General features: G+C 37.1%; 1 protein-coding gene across 9 annotated transcripts in view; it reads left to right on the top strand.

The window, feature by feature from the left end:
* Positions 1-19221, top strand: part of LOC131684319 (uncharacterized) — a 350826-nt gene that overhangs the window by 152757 nt on the left and 178848 nt on the right. For all 9 annotated transcript variants that reach the window (XM_058967078.1, XM_058967079.1, XM_058967080.1 and 6 more), the window contains one exon: positions 17847-18408. In XM_058967078.1, coding sequence (XP_058823061.1) covers positions 17955-18408 — 454 coding nt within the window. In that variant the 5' untranslated portion in view covers positions 17847-17954. The remainder of the gene's footprint in view (positions 1-17846; positions 18409-19221) is intronic.

The following is a 19221-nucleotide window of genomic DNA, read 5'->3' as shown; positions in this document are numbered from 1 at the left end:
GTGATTTGGCTCAAAAGATCGGCATGTCGCAGAGCTACGTGCAGAATGCAAAGAAGAGAGCTGGACTACATACATTCAAGGTACAGAACTTCCCAAACCGCGATGAGCGGCAACAATCGACGGCTAAAACTTGGGCACGGAAGCTCTACGAGAAGATACTGACGAAATATGGTTGCTGTGTGATGGACGACGAAACGTATTTAAGCCGATTTTAAGCAAATTCCGGGGTTGGAGTTTTTCACCGGCAAGAGCAAGTTCTATGTGGACGACAAATTTAAGAAGAAGAAAATGTCAAAGTTCGCCTCTAAATATCTCATTTGGCAGGCCATCTGCTCTTGCGGACTGAGCAGTGAGCCTTTTGTGACAAAGGGCACAGTAAATGGCGAGATCTACTAATCTGAGTGCCTCGAGAAGCGCCTTTTGCCGTTCTTTCAGCAGCACGACGAAGCTCCGCTATTTTGGCCAGATTTGGCATCATGCCACTATTATAAAAGTGTCCTGGAGTGGTATGAGGCCAATTCTGTCCATTTTGTTCCAAAGGACATGAATCCGCTAAACTGTCCGGAGCTGCGCCCGGTGGAGCAGTACTGGGCAATGATGAAGCGGGAACTTCGGAAGAGCAAGAAGACAGTCAAAGGCGAGAAGGACATGTTAAGAAAATGGAAAAAAAAAACTGAGAAACTGGTACCGGATGACACTGTAAAGACTTTGATGGAGGGCATCAAGCGAAAATGCGTTCAATTTTACACTCAAGGCTCCATCGATTAACTTTTCTGTTGATTTTCGAAGTAAATATAGGTATGTATAGAACTACCCTAAAATTTTGGTTTGATTTTATACATCATAAGAAAATTGGCATGACATTTTCGGTGTTGCAATAATTTCGTGTTCGCCCTTTAACTGGTTTTCGATCTTTCTCTCGAATTGAAAATTCTCAAACCTTCCACATGATTAGAGTCAACATTCCACTCAGACAAGACCATGCGTTTTATCTATGCACGTTGCATTCCCTGTGGATTATTTCCCTAGTTGGTCAAAAAACACCAACTAAACATAGAAACTAGTTTGCTCAGTCCAAAGAAATGTCAGCTCGATTGGTATCACCCGGCGGACACGTGTTCCCTTACAATGCTAACAAATCAACGAACTCTCAAAGTTACACTCGACAACATATGCGCAGTTTTGAACATATTAGAATCAAGACTACTACTTATATATATATTAGAATCAAGACTACTACTTATTTGCAATAAAATAAGAACGGAAAAATAGTTGCATAACCAAGGTGGCCAATTTTTAATTTTGAACCAGGGGATGAATCGCCTAATAAAAATATGTGATAGGGGACACGGACGAAAATAGCTGATCATGGCCTCAAGTTTGTCATGCATTTTCTGTCAATCGTAAACTCTACTAAGAATTTGCCAGCAAATCTAATGTTGTAAAACAGGAAATCTAATGCTAGCACGGCATGAGTCTCTGGTCCCTAACAAAATTCCCTGCGGGTCCTAGGAGGACCAACCTGCGTTTCGGTTTAAGAATTTTTAATAGTGAAATAAATAATTTGGCATCGTCAAATGAACGTAAACGGTCCGGATAAAAAAACAACCCAAAAACAAAAAAAATCTTCCATACCGCAGCGATTTCACAACAAAAATTTCAGCAGTTTGTGCATCAATCTCACGGTCCCGGCAAACACTGCTACGTTGATTGGAAACATTCCTCCCGCTTGTACGCTGATGCCGCTGCTATGAACTTGATGCAGCATTATCAGCGAATTCTGTTTAATGGATCGATAGCATCTGTTAGGATGTGTATTTTGGTATTCCGAGAAACCGCAGTCAGCCAATCAGCAGCATACACGTGGGTGGGTGATTGGTTTGTTCTGAAAAGGCGACATAAATTAGCGTTCTATAGATATTCGATGCAATTTGGATAATTAAGCTAGTACAGATATACGACTCATGTCGGTCGTGGAGCAGCGTATATTTATAGTTCCGGGATATTCCGGGCTGCAAGCAGCTGCATTTGCAAACGATAAATTACATCATTAGTAAGAATAGGTTGATGAAGCTTTATTGTCCACTAAAAGGCACAAGTCTGAAAAATGATGCTCGATATTCTGCTTTGATAATTTGAGAAAAAACAGATCAAAAGTTATTCAACTGTATCTACTGGAACAGAATAAAATTACCTCTAGTTGTGTAAAATCCTGTTTTATTCAGTACATACTGATTGCTATGGGCATTTGGTAATTAAATCGAATCGTCAACCACATCCATGTTAACCAGAAGTTGCTCAATCGGTTGTAGGACAAACGACAGATGTATTAGCAAAGCACTCAAAAATGTCATGAACAGAATGAAGTTCAACCATCTATAGAAGTGCGCCACGGTAATGTGATTAAAGAGTATGTTGCTTGGATTGTGTGGATTGCCATCTATTTGGAGGTATTTCTAAAAAATCGGCAACTTGAAAAGCTCATTCTTTCTGCCGAACGCGATGGCTAATTAATGATACTTAGCTACTTACTACTTGATAATACTTAACGTATTGTTCATTGCGTGGTTTTAACCATATCACAGACTAACAGACAAAACGCGATGAGGAAATTCCTTCAAAAACTATGGATCCTCAAACTTTGCCAAAAACACTAACTCCACCTTTTATACGTGCTCTCAACCACTCATTTGCAAGTTAGCTATCCCTCAGGCTCGCAAACAATTTTTTACTAGTGGTCTATCCCCCGTATACATGCGCATATATCAGTGTCGCCATATCGCATATGCGACCACTGTCCCATCTAAAAATATCATTAAAATTACCCTTAAAGCGAGCGAAGAATTGTTTCCGAGTTTCTTGTCTATTGGTCTGTATTTAATGCTTCCAATATCATTTTGTGCATCCCAAAATCTGCAGATATATAGCTTAAGATGTAAGGATCAACATTGCCAAAGACTGCGAATTGGTCTGATTTTGCAGTAAAAAAAATATTCGCATATAAAGTTATGTGTTGCCTCTCTTTCTCGCACATGCTTAGAATAGGCAATTTCAAAAAAATTGGTTAGTCTTCAAAGTTAAATAACTTTTTAGGGGAACCTCCAATCAATATGCGATTTTCAACAAAGCTATTTGTTTTAAAATAAGCTATGCGACTGTAAGTTTTGAGGTACGCAGAGTTACTGTGAAATTTTTTATTGGAATTTAAATTTTTATTTCCAAGTTTCCATATATATTACCATAGAAATTTGAAACCTCTTGTGGGTGAACTAGAGCTATCGGAAAAAGTTCATATTTTGCATATGATTATCATTACCAATTACCTTTCGAATTAACAGTGTTCCGAAAAAAAGTCAAAATTGTTGCCGGTCTAGTGCTTATGCAATACGTGTTGCGTATTGAATGATACCGAATCTTCCCGTCGACAGATGTTCGAATTTATTCGCCACTTTCAATGATACTACTTCGATGGTAGGCTAAACATAGACCACCAGAATTTACGACTGTTAGAAATAGTTCCATATTAACCGTTGTGTATCCGACGCGGTACCCGGGTACCTTTTTAGGTTTCAATTAATAAAATTCCCATGTTTTATCCATAGCTGGAAATCGATACTTTGCGACATCTTAGAACTTAGAATCTATTGCCAATCTTCCCATATTTATTAGACGGTTGCAACTTGTTTTCCCATACATGAAAGCCAATAAAGCTGCACTCAAATACTAAAAACACCTTCAACACAAACCACGTGACAAAAATCCTTCTTAAAACCTCCGGAGGATTTTGTTCTGTCCCAGCCAGGATAGTGTTAGCATGGAAGTAATTTCGTATCATCATACCGAAACCATAATCCGATTACTTCACGCACTTTATCCATGTGTGATTTGTGGTTTCACGGTGGATGCACTAACGGGGGGTTATGCGAAAGCAAAAACGATTTATAGCAGTTTATTTACGTTTCTGTTTATTTATAATCAATAATGTATGCGCGCGTGTCATTATCATTGTTATTGAAGCACCCATCATTTGAAACAATGTTTGTGTCGCGGGATTCGATTTAGATGTTGTTTCTAGCGAAACAAATTCAATTAGGTTTACATCGTATATTTTGCTACAGCTGCTGTATATTGGAAGCTATACCTAACGCAGAAGAATCTTGCAAGTAGTAGGCGAGATTTGATTCCTTCGTTAAGGGAAAATCCTATAGCTTATGGCATTTTAGGTCATTTCCTTTTTGACAGTGCACTTCACCGGTATAGTTGGTGCAACCTCATTCAAAATTGGGTGTAATCAGTTTGTCTGTTTTTTGCACTACACCGGTGTAGCCAGACCCGTCGAGAGAGGGGGGGGGGTCCGGGTCCGGGTATATTTTGGGGGACCTCATTTTGAAATCAGAAAAATTTAGGATAATGATTCAAAATAAACTATACTTAATTCCAATATCTTTATATTCATTTGCCTTTTTAAAAAAATTTAGTGGTGGAAGCGAATTGGAAAAATCTTGAAATTTGAACTGGTTTTGTTAATACTGTAAACTTCTTAATATGTTTCTTTAGTTAACCCATTCATGCCCATGTTGTTTGCGGACAACAATAATTTCAAGTAATTTTTTCAAATCGTTATCTAATATTTTGAAAATAAATTTGTTCCTATAAAAAATTTGAGTTCACTATGCTTCTTTAAAGCCAGTTTTAAATTTCTTAGAAAAGAAATGTATAGAATTCGCTCAAACTTTCAAGATTTTTTTCCGAGGCCCGGAGGGCCGAGTCTTATATACCAATCAACTCAGCTCGACGATTTGGGACAATGTATGTGTGTGTGTCTGTGTATGTGTATGTATGTTGTTACTTCTTGATCAGACGGACTTCGACAAAACCCCTAGTCCCTGGTCAAGCCACGGGGACCGTCTGGGGTAGGGTTCGTCGCGGTGCGGATGTGGGCGGTAAATGGATAGTCCGCACCGCAACCGCAAAAAAATAATAAAACCGCACCGCTTACCGCAACCGCACTGCATTTACCGCACCGCACCGCGCGGTAATGCGGTAAAATTCTGTACTTTTGAAAAGTGTGCTGAAAAATTGTTAATTTTTTTGAATAACCAAATATAATAAAATATTACTCTTATTTACACGTACATTAACTTTGACGGACTCCTCAGAATGTAACATTTATAAAAAAATGTCAACTTTGCAAGTTTTATTAATAAAATGCCGTACATTTTGAGATAAATACTTTCGAAACAAGGTAAATCTTAGCATAGCACTGAAGTCATATGAAATGTAGCTGTACTTAGGGTTGTGGTACCGGTAATACCAGTACCGAAAATCCCGGGAATACCGACCCATTTTTTGTACCGTAATACCGGTACTGAAGAAAAGCCAGTACCGGTATTTTCGGTACCATACAATTTTTTTATGAAAAATATGTGGACTCTGTTTCAAAATATCGATGACTTAATTATATTAATTACCTTCTATAAGTTAAACATTACTAGCTCCCGTTGTACTGAACAGTATGTTTAAATTCTTTATATTGTTATTATTAAATTTTAACGATCTTGTGCTAAATTTCATAATATTCACATCTAGCGTAAGAGACGTAAAAATTTGCTATGATTTTTTTTATGAGCGACATTCTGATTGGATTCCATTTTTTACTGGTTGGCACGCAATAAGAGTATTGTCTAAGTCATGTCTTTGGTTTGCTCTTAAACCTTTATTTATAAAATAAAGAACAGCGATTTAGCAGCTAACAATTTTAGACTTGGTGAGCTACTCCAAATGAGGCGATTTGTGATTATTAGTGATAGGAAAATTCAGCAAAACTCCATAGTTTACAGGAAAGCAAAGAGCCATGGTATGCAGGTCGAAACCAATTTACAGAAAATCGGGAGAGGAAAAGCGAGCAACCTGGTCGGATTTACTGCCATTCTCGCTTTGATTTACTGTTATTAATAAAGTTTCTTAATTTTACCATCTGTTAAAGTCGATAAAAGTCGCACCGCTTAGCAGTTATTGATTTCAAGTGGCCTAGATTTCGAAATAAAAGAAGGTGCCGCATACGAAAAATATTTTCTGCTGAAATGAGTCATGCCATTCCGAATCAATTAAAAACAATAAACATGTTTTTTTGATCAGCACAAATCAATCATCTCAGAATAAGGTCATCAGTTTGAGCATTCAATTTCATTATGAGGCTCTTTTCGAATTTGAAAAAAGGGTTTCAGTACCGTAGTACTGGTTCTCGCCAAAAAGGGTCGGTACTGCGAACCCTACCTGTACTTCATCATTATACATACAAAAACGTTCTTCCGCAGCAATCAATAGGAAAACTTTTAAGTTTTCCAAATGAATCAAAAGTTCTCCAAATTAATCAAAATTCACAGTTGAGAAAATGTCATCGTAAACGATTCATAATTCCACGATTGCCAAGAGGAATCGGGAGAAATGATGCATTTTTAAATTGGATTTGACAGTGCAATTCAATTGTTTTTCAATGATTGTATTGTGCATTTTATATATTTGAAAAGGTTCGCTTGTAAATTTTTCAAAGTGTTCAAAATATGTCGTAAAAATAATGATGCCAAATTGTATTGGACACAGCTTATAGATTTTATTTCTTAGTAACAGATTGTTTTATCATATTAGAATAAACAAAATGTAAAAAATCAAGTAGCGATAGGTCGAATACAGATTATATTCGGATTTCTTTTCCAATCATTGTCAAGTCCATGGAAATTAGAGCAATTAAATGTTTATTATGTTTCCCTATTGTAAGGTAATAAGTTTCGTCGTTCTTAAATGGTAAAAGTCAAAGTTTTAATTCGCTTTTTAATGCAGACTGCAGACTTATCAATTATTTTTTTAAGTGCGGTTGCGGTAATACCGCGCGGTAAATGCTCATTTCCCGCACCGCATCCGCAAGAAAAAGTGTCTTACCGCACCGCACGAACCCTAGTCTGGGGTGGGCTCTCAACGGTTTTTTTTTGCACAGGCAGGCTCGATCGTGAGAGACGAGACTCTCAAGGTCGGCTATAGGGACACCAATCGGAACAGCAAGAACGCGACTCGAATCAATTCAACTTAAGTTTTATTACCTACAATGTGTGTGTGTGTATTTGCGGCCGGCCGACGATGACTGGATCTGCTGCTGGTGACGATTTCCCGACCTTCGGGGGTTTGGCGAATGAAGATCACGTCGGTATCACGTTCGACCTGTTGGGTGGATGGGTGGTCGACTATTTGAGCATACGGGGCGCTTCGGCGAATGAACACCCGCTCGATGCTGCTGGATACTGGATCGAATGATCACCACCGTTCGACGGAGAAACTCGGTAGCGACCGTATGCAGCGTTCCTTGAGCTGGTCGTTTGGATGAATGGGTTTGGTTTTCCACCTGCGGCGATTACCTTTCCCACAAGGGTAGCGGTTGTCTGGACCCGCGTGGTCGTTATGAAAGACCTGGTATTGTTTCCTGGGCTTTTAAGGCTCGGGATTTCCACTCGTGCGGCACTTCTCGAAGGTTTCGTAAAAGAAACCGAATGGGTCCTGATTCCGTGTATATGCTTAAAGACCTTCACGTCTTCTTATAACAAACTGTTGATCTCTGAATGTTAGCTTAATGTCTTAACTCACTAGTTTTTCAGTTAAACTTTCCTATCTGATCGCTGGGCTGTCTGTTCGTAAAGTGAGCCCAATGAAATCTTAACCCAGTAGCCACCTATCCTTAACCAATTCCCTCTCTTTTCCGAAACTTCTCACATTTTCTTCCTTTTCCGGTAAACCGGTCATTGCATGCATGTGTTTTGTGTTGTAATTTAAATTGTATTGTTCAACAAATTTTGTTCTACGGTTTTTAAATTGACCGTTGATCGCAAATAGTAAAGTTGAGTATTTTAATTATTTTTATCATGTATCACAATAAACATTAAATTGACTACATTTAATTATTTCTTTACATCCTTAAATTAATTTATTTATTCTACACATATATATCTATACTAATTTTTATCGACTAATTATGATTTTATGGCAGATAGTCGCTCACCTATCAGCACTCATTTATATACGACAGCCAGAGCTTTCACCATTCATTCAAATTCAATCCGAACGAACCACGATACAGTTCAGTAAAACGCTTGCCTTCACCCAAACCGAATGAATTGCCGCTATGGATACCGAAGCAACAACACGAGGAAACAGAAACAGGAACGAATATATCCATACACGCTTGCATAAGCACGTATCATTATAATGATGAACAGTTGTGAGTATTATTGAGAGAGAGGATATCAGTATTCTTGAATAGTGGTTCCTCTTTGCTTGGTTGATTATTTAGTGAAATTGGTTCAAGAACATACAAGCTGTTGAACCATTCAGATTCATTGTGTAATGCTGAATCTGAATATAAAATTCTTCTGGCCATATTAGCGGTTTTCAGCGTCTTTCGCTACGTCAGTTAAGAACATATGGCTTGTGGAGCGGACATTAGGCAACAGGTACCGCTTATTTGATTCTGCTGAGGTTTGAGGGGGAAAAAAATTGAATTTGTGTTCACGATGCATTATAAATTTAGGGAAATCGTGGATATTCAAACATCGATATGCATTTATCAGTTTTTTGGATGTTGGTTCCTCAGATGATTCAGCCCAACACATATAGGTTTATTTTTTCTATCTCTAGCTTACGAATATTTGGAATTTTATAATCGTGAACCAAAACGAAGTGGTTATAAGCTTGGTTATAAGTTATTCGCATTTAACAAGGACAATATATGTTTCCAACTATGATGTACTACATTCTTTTCCTAAATGTTGTACAGACGTTAAATGTTAACAAATATAATATTAACCACAAATTCGATGAGCAAGATTTATGACTCCTGATTAAATTGGATACCTACTAATGGAGTGTTTAAAATGTAAAATGTATTGTGGAATATTTAATAATCAAAAAATTACTTCGAGCTTCGTCTAAAGTTGAGCAGGAATAGCAAAATTACACATGCCTTTTAATCTTTGGGAAGAAATTAGTATCCCGCTTTAATGCTTTAGTGATCTGAACAGATTGGTTCGCTGCAATTATTCCGAGCTTGGCGAATAAAGTTTTATTCGGAATATCCTCCAAATTAATCTTGACAGTTGACTTTAATGCCTTTATTCTAAGTTACCCGAGATTTTTATTGCAACCAGGCAACCACAAATGTTTTAAAATTTTGTTTAAATGAAAAAAATCACACTATATTTTTTTCCTATTCCATCAACATTACTATACTATCATTCAAAATTTGTCAACTGGTTAATAAAAACTTGAAACAATTTAACAAATTGCATTCATTGACATTTAAATCAAACAATTCATAGTCATGTGAAATTAAAATTAAATCTAAAACATTTTTGATGCTCGTATATGTCAGGAGCAGAACACGTAATTTTTTACGATTTTTCTAGTTCTGTGTAATACTAAAAAAAACCCTGAGTTGAACTTGAACAACGACTGGCTTATGAATATTTAAAAATATATTGTATTCCATAAGACAAATTGTGTTTGGTTTAATAATTGAATGTCTTCCAAAACTCGTTGAAAAGTAATATGCAAAAGTATTCTGCGTATTAATGATTTTTTTTTCAGAATTGATAATTTACTTTTTCAAAAGTTACAAAAGTTTTTCTGTGTCAAGTCTACCCACCGCGGGAGCCTTGACCAAGGCTTGGGGAGCTTGACCAAGAGAATTTTAAAATATCAGAACAAAAAACAATGGCATATAACATGCTGTTATCTTTTCTTCCCATATTGTTGAGGATCTTAGTACTAGATAAAAATATAAAACGATTGTATTTCATGAGCTTTGATTTTTTCTAATGCTTTGCTTTTTTGGATTAACTGTACTGATTACATTGCAGGTTCACGTGTCACAAAATCAGCCATAAAAATCATTAGTGCATCTATCTGTGGTGTCCTTGAACGATAGATTGAAAAAAATTTCTCTTCTTTTTGGAAACGGGAACGATTTTTCCAAAAAAAATAAACACCATTTTCACTTGAAAAAAATTATTAACAAATCCATAACATTAATATGAAAATTTTGACGAAAAAATGGAATCGTTCAAGGATACGGCAGTTAAATTACGAACAAGCAAAAATAAAGTTTTGAAATCCGTTGCAAACTCTTTCGGCACTCGTAGTCACCGCAAATATCGTGATAATCGCGTTTAAAGTTTCAAATATAAGCGTAAGGGAGCAAGATGAAAAACGAAATGAAGAAGATGAAAAATTAGCTGATGGGATCGAAACAAATATAGAAATATAAAAAAAAATTAAGTACCAAATGGAACACGCTATTAATAATTGTTGAATTTCGTGCTTGGTAAAGTCTCCCCATGTTCCCTTAACCCTATTTGTATTTTCACAATTCGACAGATTCAATAGGTTGAAGACAAAACTAAAAAATATTGCATATGAAAAGCGCACAGAACATGTACCTATATCGAATAAAAATAATAAAAGACAACAAACACATTCTCGTTATGAGCGCTGTTCTCCGGGGCAGCTGGGCGGCATTATTTTTCGTACCTACATTCGCACCCAGCAAACAAAGAGAATCTGGGTGCTTATGTACAGCTTGCTATGGAGAACGAATGATGCATAGCAGTTGAATATCTCTTCGAATGGTAGAGAGAATGAGCAACGGGTACTATTACGCTATGCTCATATACCTACACTATAGAACAGCAATGATTCACCAGCCTCGGTGGTGGTGAACCAAAGCCGTCAACTCCGCAGCTCAGTGGTGAATGGTTCAATAGGGTGTATGTTCGTGAAGCGAAGAACGAATGAAGAGTGTTCGTTCTTTTTCAGCTGATTCGTTTTCCAAGCTCTGACGACAGCAGTATAACCTAACCTGCACTCACTCGCTTACTCACATCTCAAAGCTGCATAGGGTAAAGTATCCAAACGGTAACAATGTAACGGACAAACTCTCATTCGTGTTTCTCAGCAATGGCTGAGCCGATCTTATCCAAACCAATTTTAAACGAAAGATCTATCACGCAGACAGAACGCTATTAAAAAGTTTTTGATTCTGATTCTTAGTTTCCAAGATATGAATGTTTGAAAGTGCAAAAGCGCGTTTTTGGCATTTTTTGTGAAATTTTTCTTGCCGAAATCTGACGTCTTCGCTGAACAATTTATATATTTTTAGAAAGCTTGTACAAATACCTTTCGAACGAACTATAGGTTGTTGAAATCGAACTATTACCAAAAGAGACATTTCACATTAAATGCGAAAGATTTTCATCATTTTCCATAGCCAGAAATAAGACCAAAAACGTTCAATGTATTATTAGCACCAAAACGGATAACTTTAGGTCAATAGTATCTTCGGAGAATTTAAAGCATGCAATATGCTCTTTCTTTTGGTATTGTGATTTTGCTGATTAATCCTCCTAAGAGTGAGATATTTTCATAAATTTTCTTGGAAGTGATTGTATTGAAATAGTACTTTCAGCAAATTTGTAGCTCTTACTTTTGCAAATAACTTTACTGAAGACATCAAATATCTATTTTGAATACTTTTAAAATTATGGCTTGTTGTTTGTGAATTACCCTTTGTCGCCTATTTAGCAATAATCCATTTAAATGAGTCACATATTATTTCGATATAACGAATTTCGTATTTGATGTTTCTATCTACAACCGCTAGAATAACCACCGAACAATTCCAGGTTGTCTAGATAGAACTTGATCACTTATCGGTGCAAAAAATTTCATTTGCATGAACCTTCTGACTTATAACCATCGGATCGATCTGAAACATATCTCGGAAAATAAGAAGCGAAATGAATAACTCCAAACAGCGGTGTAGCCAAGAGCATGCTTTGGGGTTTAACCTTCCCCCCCCCCCCCCTCATCATCCAAAAAAAGTGGATTGAAGTTAAAAATTTATTGATGCTGACTGATTTAATTCAGTATTACAATGATAATTATCTGATCAGTACATTGATAACCTATTGTTTGAAACATCATGAGCACCTTCGCAAAATTGTGGGAATGCGATCCTGATCTGTAACTGATCTATTGGTCTTGATCTCATAGTTGTCTAATAACATTAATATCAAATACTTGCCTAAAACATTCCAATAGAAACTCATTCTGAAATCAATCATAGTCATAATCATAATATCCTATCATATTGAGTTCAGTTTTGAAGGGGTGTACTGTAATATGGATTAGGGTTTAATAATTTTTAATAGGAAGCGAAACTGGAATTGCTTTAATGTCTATGAAACTTAGAACTGCTCACCGAAAAATTGCATAACTAACATTTGCTGAAAATATTTTTATTTTGGGAATGCGTCGAGAGAGACGAAAGCGTTATAGAATTAATAACGAGAAAACAATCTTCCAAAAGTAGGGGAATTTATGAAAAATGGCGTTTTCCGTTCCGCCAATTTCGCAGGTTTAGTATCTTCGATGAATTTTACAAACGTTGAACAGCACATCATTTGATAAAATAATTTTGGCGTTATATCCTCCAAGAAGTATTTATGGTTGATTAACTCTTCGAACAAATACTTCCATACTTAATGTCTTCAGAAAAATTTTGGGGAGTGCTATTACAAACCACTTTGTTGAAGACATGAAGACTCCATGTGTTCAAGGTATTAACATATTTTAGGCTATTTCTATTTAATTTTAAATTAAATTATTATGGTTTTACTGTTTATGATAAATCTCTTCTATTGTTTATAAACTATAAAATTTACATTTTATTCAAAGCTTGAGTTTGTGAAGCTCACAATAGAAAGTTATTTTATGAAATAAAAGATTAAGGAACACTTCGTAAATATCGTAATTCGATATACTCCATATACATAGTATTCATGCCAACAATAAAGGTGTTTTAAATGAAAGTCTTAACTGATTCGCTAAAGAGAAAAGTTACATTTTTTTGAATAACTGATTCTCCATAATTTTAAAACTTCAAAGATGGCGGTTTCGTAATTATGCCATTTGGACAGTAGGTTAGATTTTCACCAAATCCCCACCAAACCGAATTTCTGACTACGCCGCTGACTTCAAGTAAGTTGCGTTGCGTAAGCACGGTATACTTCGTAGATTGCAGACTGACGACTCTCATTTCCAGCCAGACTACTTGAGGAGCATTGTTTGGGAATAACAATTGATCCAGTCCAAGCAAGAATTTCACCTGAGAGCCACCATTGCGGGCCACGACCATCTTTACCGTAACTTGGGATGAGAAAGGAAGTGTTGATGTGGTACTTACTTAACGGAAGGCCCCGACTCAGTGACACTCCCATCAGTACCACGGATTGGGTAGTGGGTGGGTTGTTAGTCAGGATGATTCGCTTCAAGCAAGCGATGGGACTGAGAATATACTTTCGTGCATAAGATGTTTGAATAGTTTATTGACTGTAGGACACGTAAATGCTCTAGGCGTTAAAACTCTGGGTAATCGTTTATCGAGATTGTTTCATCGAACACAACTTGAACTCCGGATAGCCGGCTGTCGGGAGCGTTGTCGACAATGTAACATGGACCATAAACAATGAGTTTAAAAATGGTATTGTGTAACATTCATAAATTATGTCACGCAAAGATTACCCAACACTAACTCTCTGTCATATTACCACGTTATTTTTATCCTTGGTCTAATACGAATCAAATGATTTTAGTTTTTCCTTCATTTTGTAGTAGCACATTAATGCCGCTACTCGCAAAAGTATGTTCCATGGAATTTCCTATATACATGGCGCAATCGTGCGTAAAACGACCGATTGCGTCAAAGCACATGACGTGCTCCCCTCCCATTTATGCCACAATTAGTCATATCTCTTCCTCCTAATAGCGTGGCAGAATTTATAAATGGTCCTTATTGGTATAATCACAAGCATATTGAGATCCCGTAACTTGAAATTTTCCACCTCGTTCGAGTAAACGTTGCGATATTACAATGAAGACGCGAAACAGAAAAAATATAAATGCTGCGATATTAACAAACGATATTAACATCATGCACGAATCAAACACCCCCCGTTTCCAAATAGTACGTACTTATTCTTAGCTCAGTATAATTAACTGATGAGTTAATGGACTACCATTATATATGACCATAAAACATTTGTTTTTTATGTTGAAATGATTGCCGCAAATTGGTAATTGGATTTGAATTGATCTTGCGAATTGTCAATTCTCCACCCTCATACATAATTCAAAAGTCATTCACTCAGACAAGACCATGCGTATTTCCCACACACATTAAAGACCCAGTGGATTCGTTTCCTAGTTGGTCAAATAAACACTAAACAAACAAATAAATTAGTTTGCTCAGTCTAAAGAAATGTCAGCTCGATTGACATCAACCCGCGGATACGTGTTACCTTACAATGCAATCAAATGAAAGTACATTTAAAATTACATACGACAAAATATGTGCAATTCAGAATATAACAAAATGAAGATTGTTTAATTTTCTTCATTTAAAAAAAGATCGGAAAAAATAATTGCATAACCAAGGTGGTTCATTTTCAAAGATAGCACTGCTGATGAATCACTTTATAAAAATAGGTGATAAGGGACGCGGACGAAAATAGCTGACCACCGCCACTACGCCGCTGACTTCAAGTAAGTAGAAACAAAGTCGTTCTACACTCGTCCACAAGAAACTTCTTCAAATACTGCCTATCTATTATAATACATTGAAGACCCGGTTTGATCAGCCCCCAATTATATCAGCCTTATATGGAAATATGTTTGATGGACTCTAGCAGATGAACAATGCTGAATTTGAGTAAATCCTTTCTTGATCATGTTTTCCTTATCTTTAAGATGCAAATATGCAAAAATAAAAAAATCATTTCTTTAAAATTTTTGCGCTAGAAGATTATATTAAATAATAAGAAGTAGTTATTAGACTACATTAAGTGCAGGGAAGAATATTTTAACAGCTTCAGTTTATTATGAAGAAAAAAAATGTCGCGATTTAGTCAATGTCCCCATTTTGTCAGCCTAAAATACACCATGGAGATGATAAAAACGGGTCTTTACTATAATTATTATTCACAGTAATAGGAACATCCCATTTTCTGAGAATATTTTCTTTCAATTGCATCGAACTACACCACTTTTTGGGTAGTTTTCAAGGGAATATTTTCATCGACTTCTTCCAAAATTCGGCGAACCTATTCCCATTTGTGCAATAGTTTATGTTAAAAGGGTATCCTAAATTAATTGGTATACTTAAGGGTTTATATGTTGCAGATAGAAAAAATTCATAAATTTTCAGCTTTTCCTACATAATATTACAAAAGCTTCTTAAACAACTGTTCCTAATAAGATTGTGTAAATTATAAAGTATTTGAATTTTTTTAAGAGAAGTGACGAAAGGTTATCGAAAAGCTTCGTGAAAAAGAAAATTCCAGTAATGATAATGATTTTCCCTAATGGGATTCGAGAGTTTTTTATTTGTTCTTTGGCATTAGGATTAGTGATAATAATTCAGATCAAAGAAACTACTGGGAAGTCATTTTTAGAAAATGTCGATATCGAAGTAAAGTTTGAACTATGCACGCATGCATTTCAGAGGTAGCGAGATATCAAGAGCTGAAATTTCAGTGCTTAGTTCTCAGCGGCGTTGGGAATTTGAGTAAACGCTATTGAGTATGAACTTCAAGTCCATTCGAAAATTTGTTTTTCGATTTTTTCGACTCTGCACAACATATATAACCCCTTTAGTAAAATTCAGTTTTCCCTACACAATACATTGATTGGAGAATTTATATATGTTACCTGCTAATACACATCGCGCGTTGGTGCGACTTTCAACGAAATAGTAAGAAAACACAATTTGTTCCGAAGCGCCATCTGGTGGGCAGACAATCCCCAACCAATAGCACACAAACACGCTCCATAACAAATGTCTACTATGTACAATTTTTTAAAGCAATCGGTTAAGCCGTTTGGGAGTCATATACATACATATACATACACACATTGACTATTATAGATATAGATAGATTGACGGAGCATTAGCAATAATTCATTTAATTTCTATTTTATGGGCCATTTTTCCATTAAATTAGTTTAACCTTTGAGATTTCTTGCACTGATATTGTCCTATGCTAATTTGAGCGATTCTCTGAGTCCTATCACTATCCCATGTAGTATGTGTTATCAAAAACATCGCGATGCATCAAGTTCTAAATATTCTCAATCGATATAATACCCGAAGAAAGCGATAAGAGTTATAAGAAATGTATCATCACACTAATAGGTGGATTAAAAGCGTTTTTTATCGAGGTATTTTTTTCCTTTGCTGAATGACGAGCAGTCCGTGTAAAATAATGAACCCCGGAGAAGAGCGCAGAAATCTTGGAAAATTAGCACCGAAAACCACGGGGAGGTTTCTATGAAAGGAAACATGTTCAAAAATTGATCACTTCGGCTCATGCTCCCTGAAGAAATCAGATCTTTATCAAAAACTTGTCGACGAAAGAAAAATCCAAGAAAAGAAGATACAGAAAACGATTACAATTTCGGCAAACTCGTCGTAAAAATGTTTAAAAAATCGTGGAAGGCAAAGTGGAAGCTGCTCAGAAAATTAAATCGACCAAACAAGGTACTTAGCCAGCTACTAAAATGACAAGGAAACACAAACACATTGTGGAATAAGAATCGGACAAAAATAATTTTTCAATAGTAATTCTATAGTAAAATTTCCAACTAGGAACAAAACCAACAAATATCCAATTTCGATAATTTTAAAATTTACTTCCAATAAAGAAACACTGTTGTAGTATAAACAACTATATTTATGTAGTTCAATATTTCGTTTTCGTCTCATCAGTACGGTACAGTCATTTCGAGCAGCACGCACACCATTTGAGTCTAATAAGGAGCACTAGCTGTGTTATCATATAATCGACTGGTTACGGATGTAGTTCCGTTAGTGCTGAAGTCGTATTCTGATGAGATTGTAACAAATTCGAAACAGGGTTCAGTTATCAAACCATTAAATTTTACTGTGGAGAAAATTAGAGCGATACGCGTGTGCTAGTCAAGTAGATTCCCACATTCTATTGAGTCGTAGACGCCGGCCTTCTGCACGAATGGTTTTAACCAAAATTCTGTGAGAGAAATAGTATAGAACAACTGCGTCTAGTCTTTTAATAAAAGAGCTAGAAGCAATCTTAACGTATGTCTGTTTTGAACCGGAGTTAAAAGCTGCTCCTTTCAACCGGGGCTCAAATATCTTGTAGAAGGTAGATTTTTTACTTCATCACTCTAACATCATAATCAGGTTCATTTCCATTTTATTAAAACCTGAGAATGAGAAGAGAATCAAATTACCTCCACTTGACAGGTCAGCAAACAAGTTTAGAAACAGCTCCATAAGTATCATGTTATTATGGTCAACAAGAATCCCGAAATAACCCATTTAAAGACCTTCACGTGTCACAAAAGTAACTGCCGACGATCTATCACTTAATAATGGCCAAAATGTGCCGCTATAAATAAGAACTAATTACTATTCCACATCCTAGTGCCAATGTCGATGTGAGTGAAGGGGAGGAAACTTTCGCCGGTGCACCAGACGGCCAGAGTGATAGTTATTATCAATAATAAATTACTCGTGTCAACCAGAAGCTAAGCAATCGATTGGTCTCAAATTGCACGTTCCCTTCCCTGTCAATCGATTGATACAAGCCTATCAGTTGCCATATCGTCCTTTCGACGTGTCTGTCTATCGCCGGGAGCACTCCAGCTCAAGTTCCCTATAATGACTTTCTCTTCTTATACGGTTTCGTGTCCTTTTCCTGTTTTTTCAGACTCCGCGCGCAACAGCCTAACAGTAATTAGGAAACTTTATTCGGTCGCAGGAAGCTCATCAACAAGTGATTATTATCGTTGAACCACGGTACGCCGACGGGAGTGGAATGCGTACCAGCATGTTGAGCAAACAGTTGTACAGCGACCCGGTGGAAATGTGGCTGTGGTCCGCGACGAAGCCAATCAATTACTTCAAATTTGCTAATCAGGCCGCCAGTGATAATCGAACCAGTGGCTACGGGTACTATCCCCGCCGGTTGAACCTCACGTCGGTGGTCGAAACGGTCTTCGGTGAAACGGTAACTGACGGTGACGGTTCCGATGCTGCCGAGGGTGAGGACGAAGCACCGGAACAGCTGATGGCCCTCAACAACTACTGGGCCTTGCTGGCCATTGTGCTAGTGTTCGGCACCGCCGCCGGTAATATTTTGGTATGTTTAGCCATTGTGTGGGAACGCCGGCTGCAGAATGTGACCAACTATTTCCTGATGTCGCTGGCCATCACCGACCTGATGGTGGCTCTGTCGGTGATGCCGCTGGGTATCTTGACGCTGGTACGAGGTGAGTGGTTGTTGCTTTTTTCATTATTATTTGAAATGTTGTTGAATGAAAGTTCACAAAGCAGCTTGAGAAGTGTGGGGGCCACACACCGCAGCTCCTCCCGATTCGTCCCGGTGGTTGTTGTTCGCCACCTGAGAGGCCCTCGTATAGTCAACTTTGCGAGTCAAATTAAGTTGTGTATAACGGCTGGCACCCATTTTCCGAGCGAACGGAGAGCACTTCCTCGTCTATTATTCCGTTCCTTCCTTCAAATTGCGGTACTACTCTAGCTTATGTACATAATTTGCATTTAAATTGCGGGGAACAAGGAAAAGTGGGACTAAACCGGTAGCTCATTTGGATTTGGATACGCGTCAGGGAGATTTTCACGTATTTTTTATGTAGTTCTCGGTGATTCATGGGTTTTTTTTTTCTCGACGGCTGCGAGTGATGGATTTTCGCCTAATAGAAAGTCTTTTGCAGACTCTAGCCAGATCCGTCGGTATTCGGGTTTTTGTTTCACGATACTGGTAAATAAATGCCACTTGCAAATTGTTAGAAGAAACTTGCTCTGGTGTGGTATTGAATTGATTTGAATTCATGATGGATGTAGAATAGAATGACAAGAAAAAATGACTCCTATTGGCCCACCTCTGAATCGATTTCTAGCACCACCAGGAGTATTTTCTCGAAATTTGAAGCAAATCGGACAAGTCTAATTACCGGACCAAAGTCTCTGAAGTTTGTATGAGATTTTTTGGCAATTTACATGGAGAAAACCCACTAGGTCGCATTTTCACCCCTAGGTGCCACTGTATGCATCGTATTATCATT

This window comes from Topomyia yanbarensis, chromosome 2, assembly GCF_030247195.1.
Source record: "Topomyia yanbarensis strain Yona2022 chromosome 2, ASM3024719v1, whole genome shotgun sequence".
NCBI classification, from domain to species: Eukaryota; Metazoa; Arthropoda; class Insecta; order Diptera; family Culicidae; genus Topomyia; species Topomyia yanbarensis.
This window is presented reverse-complemented; position numbering and strand designations above follow the sequence as displayed.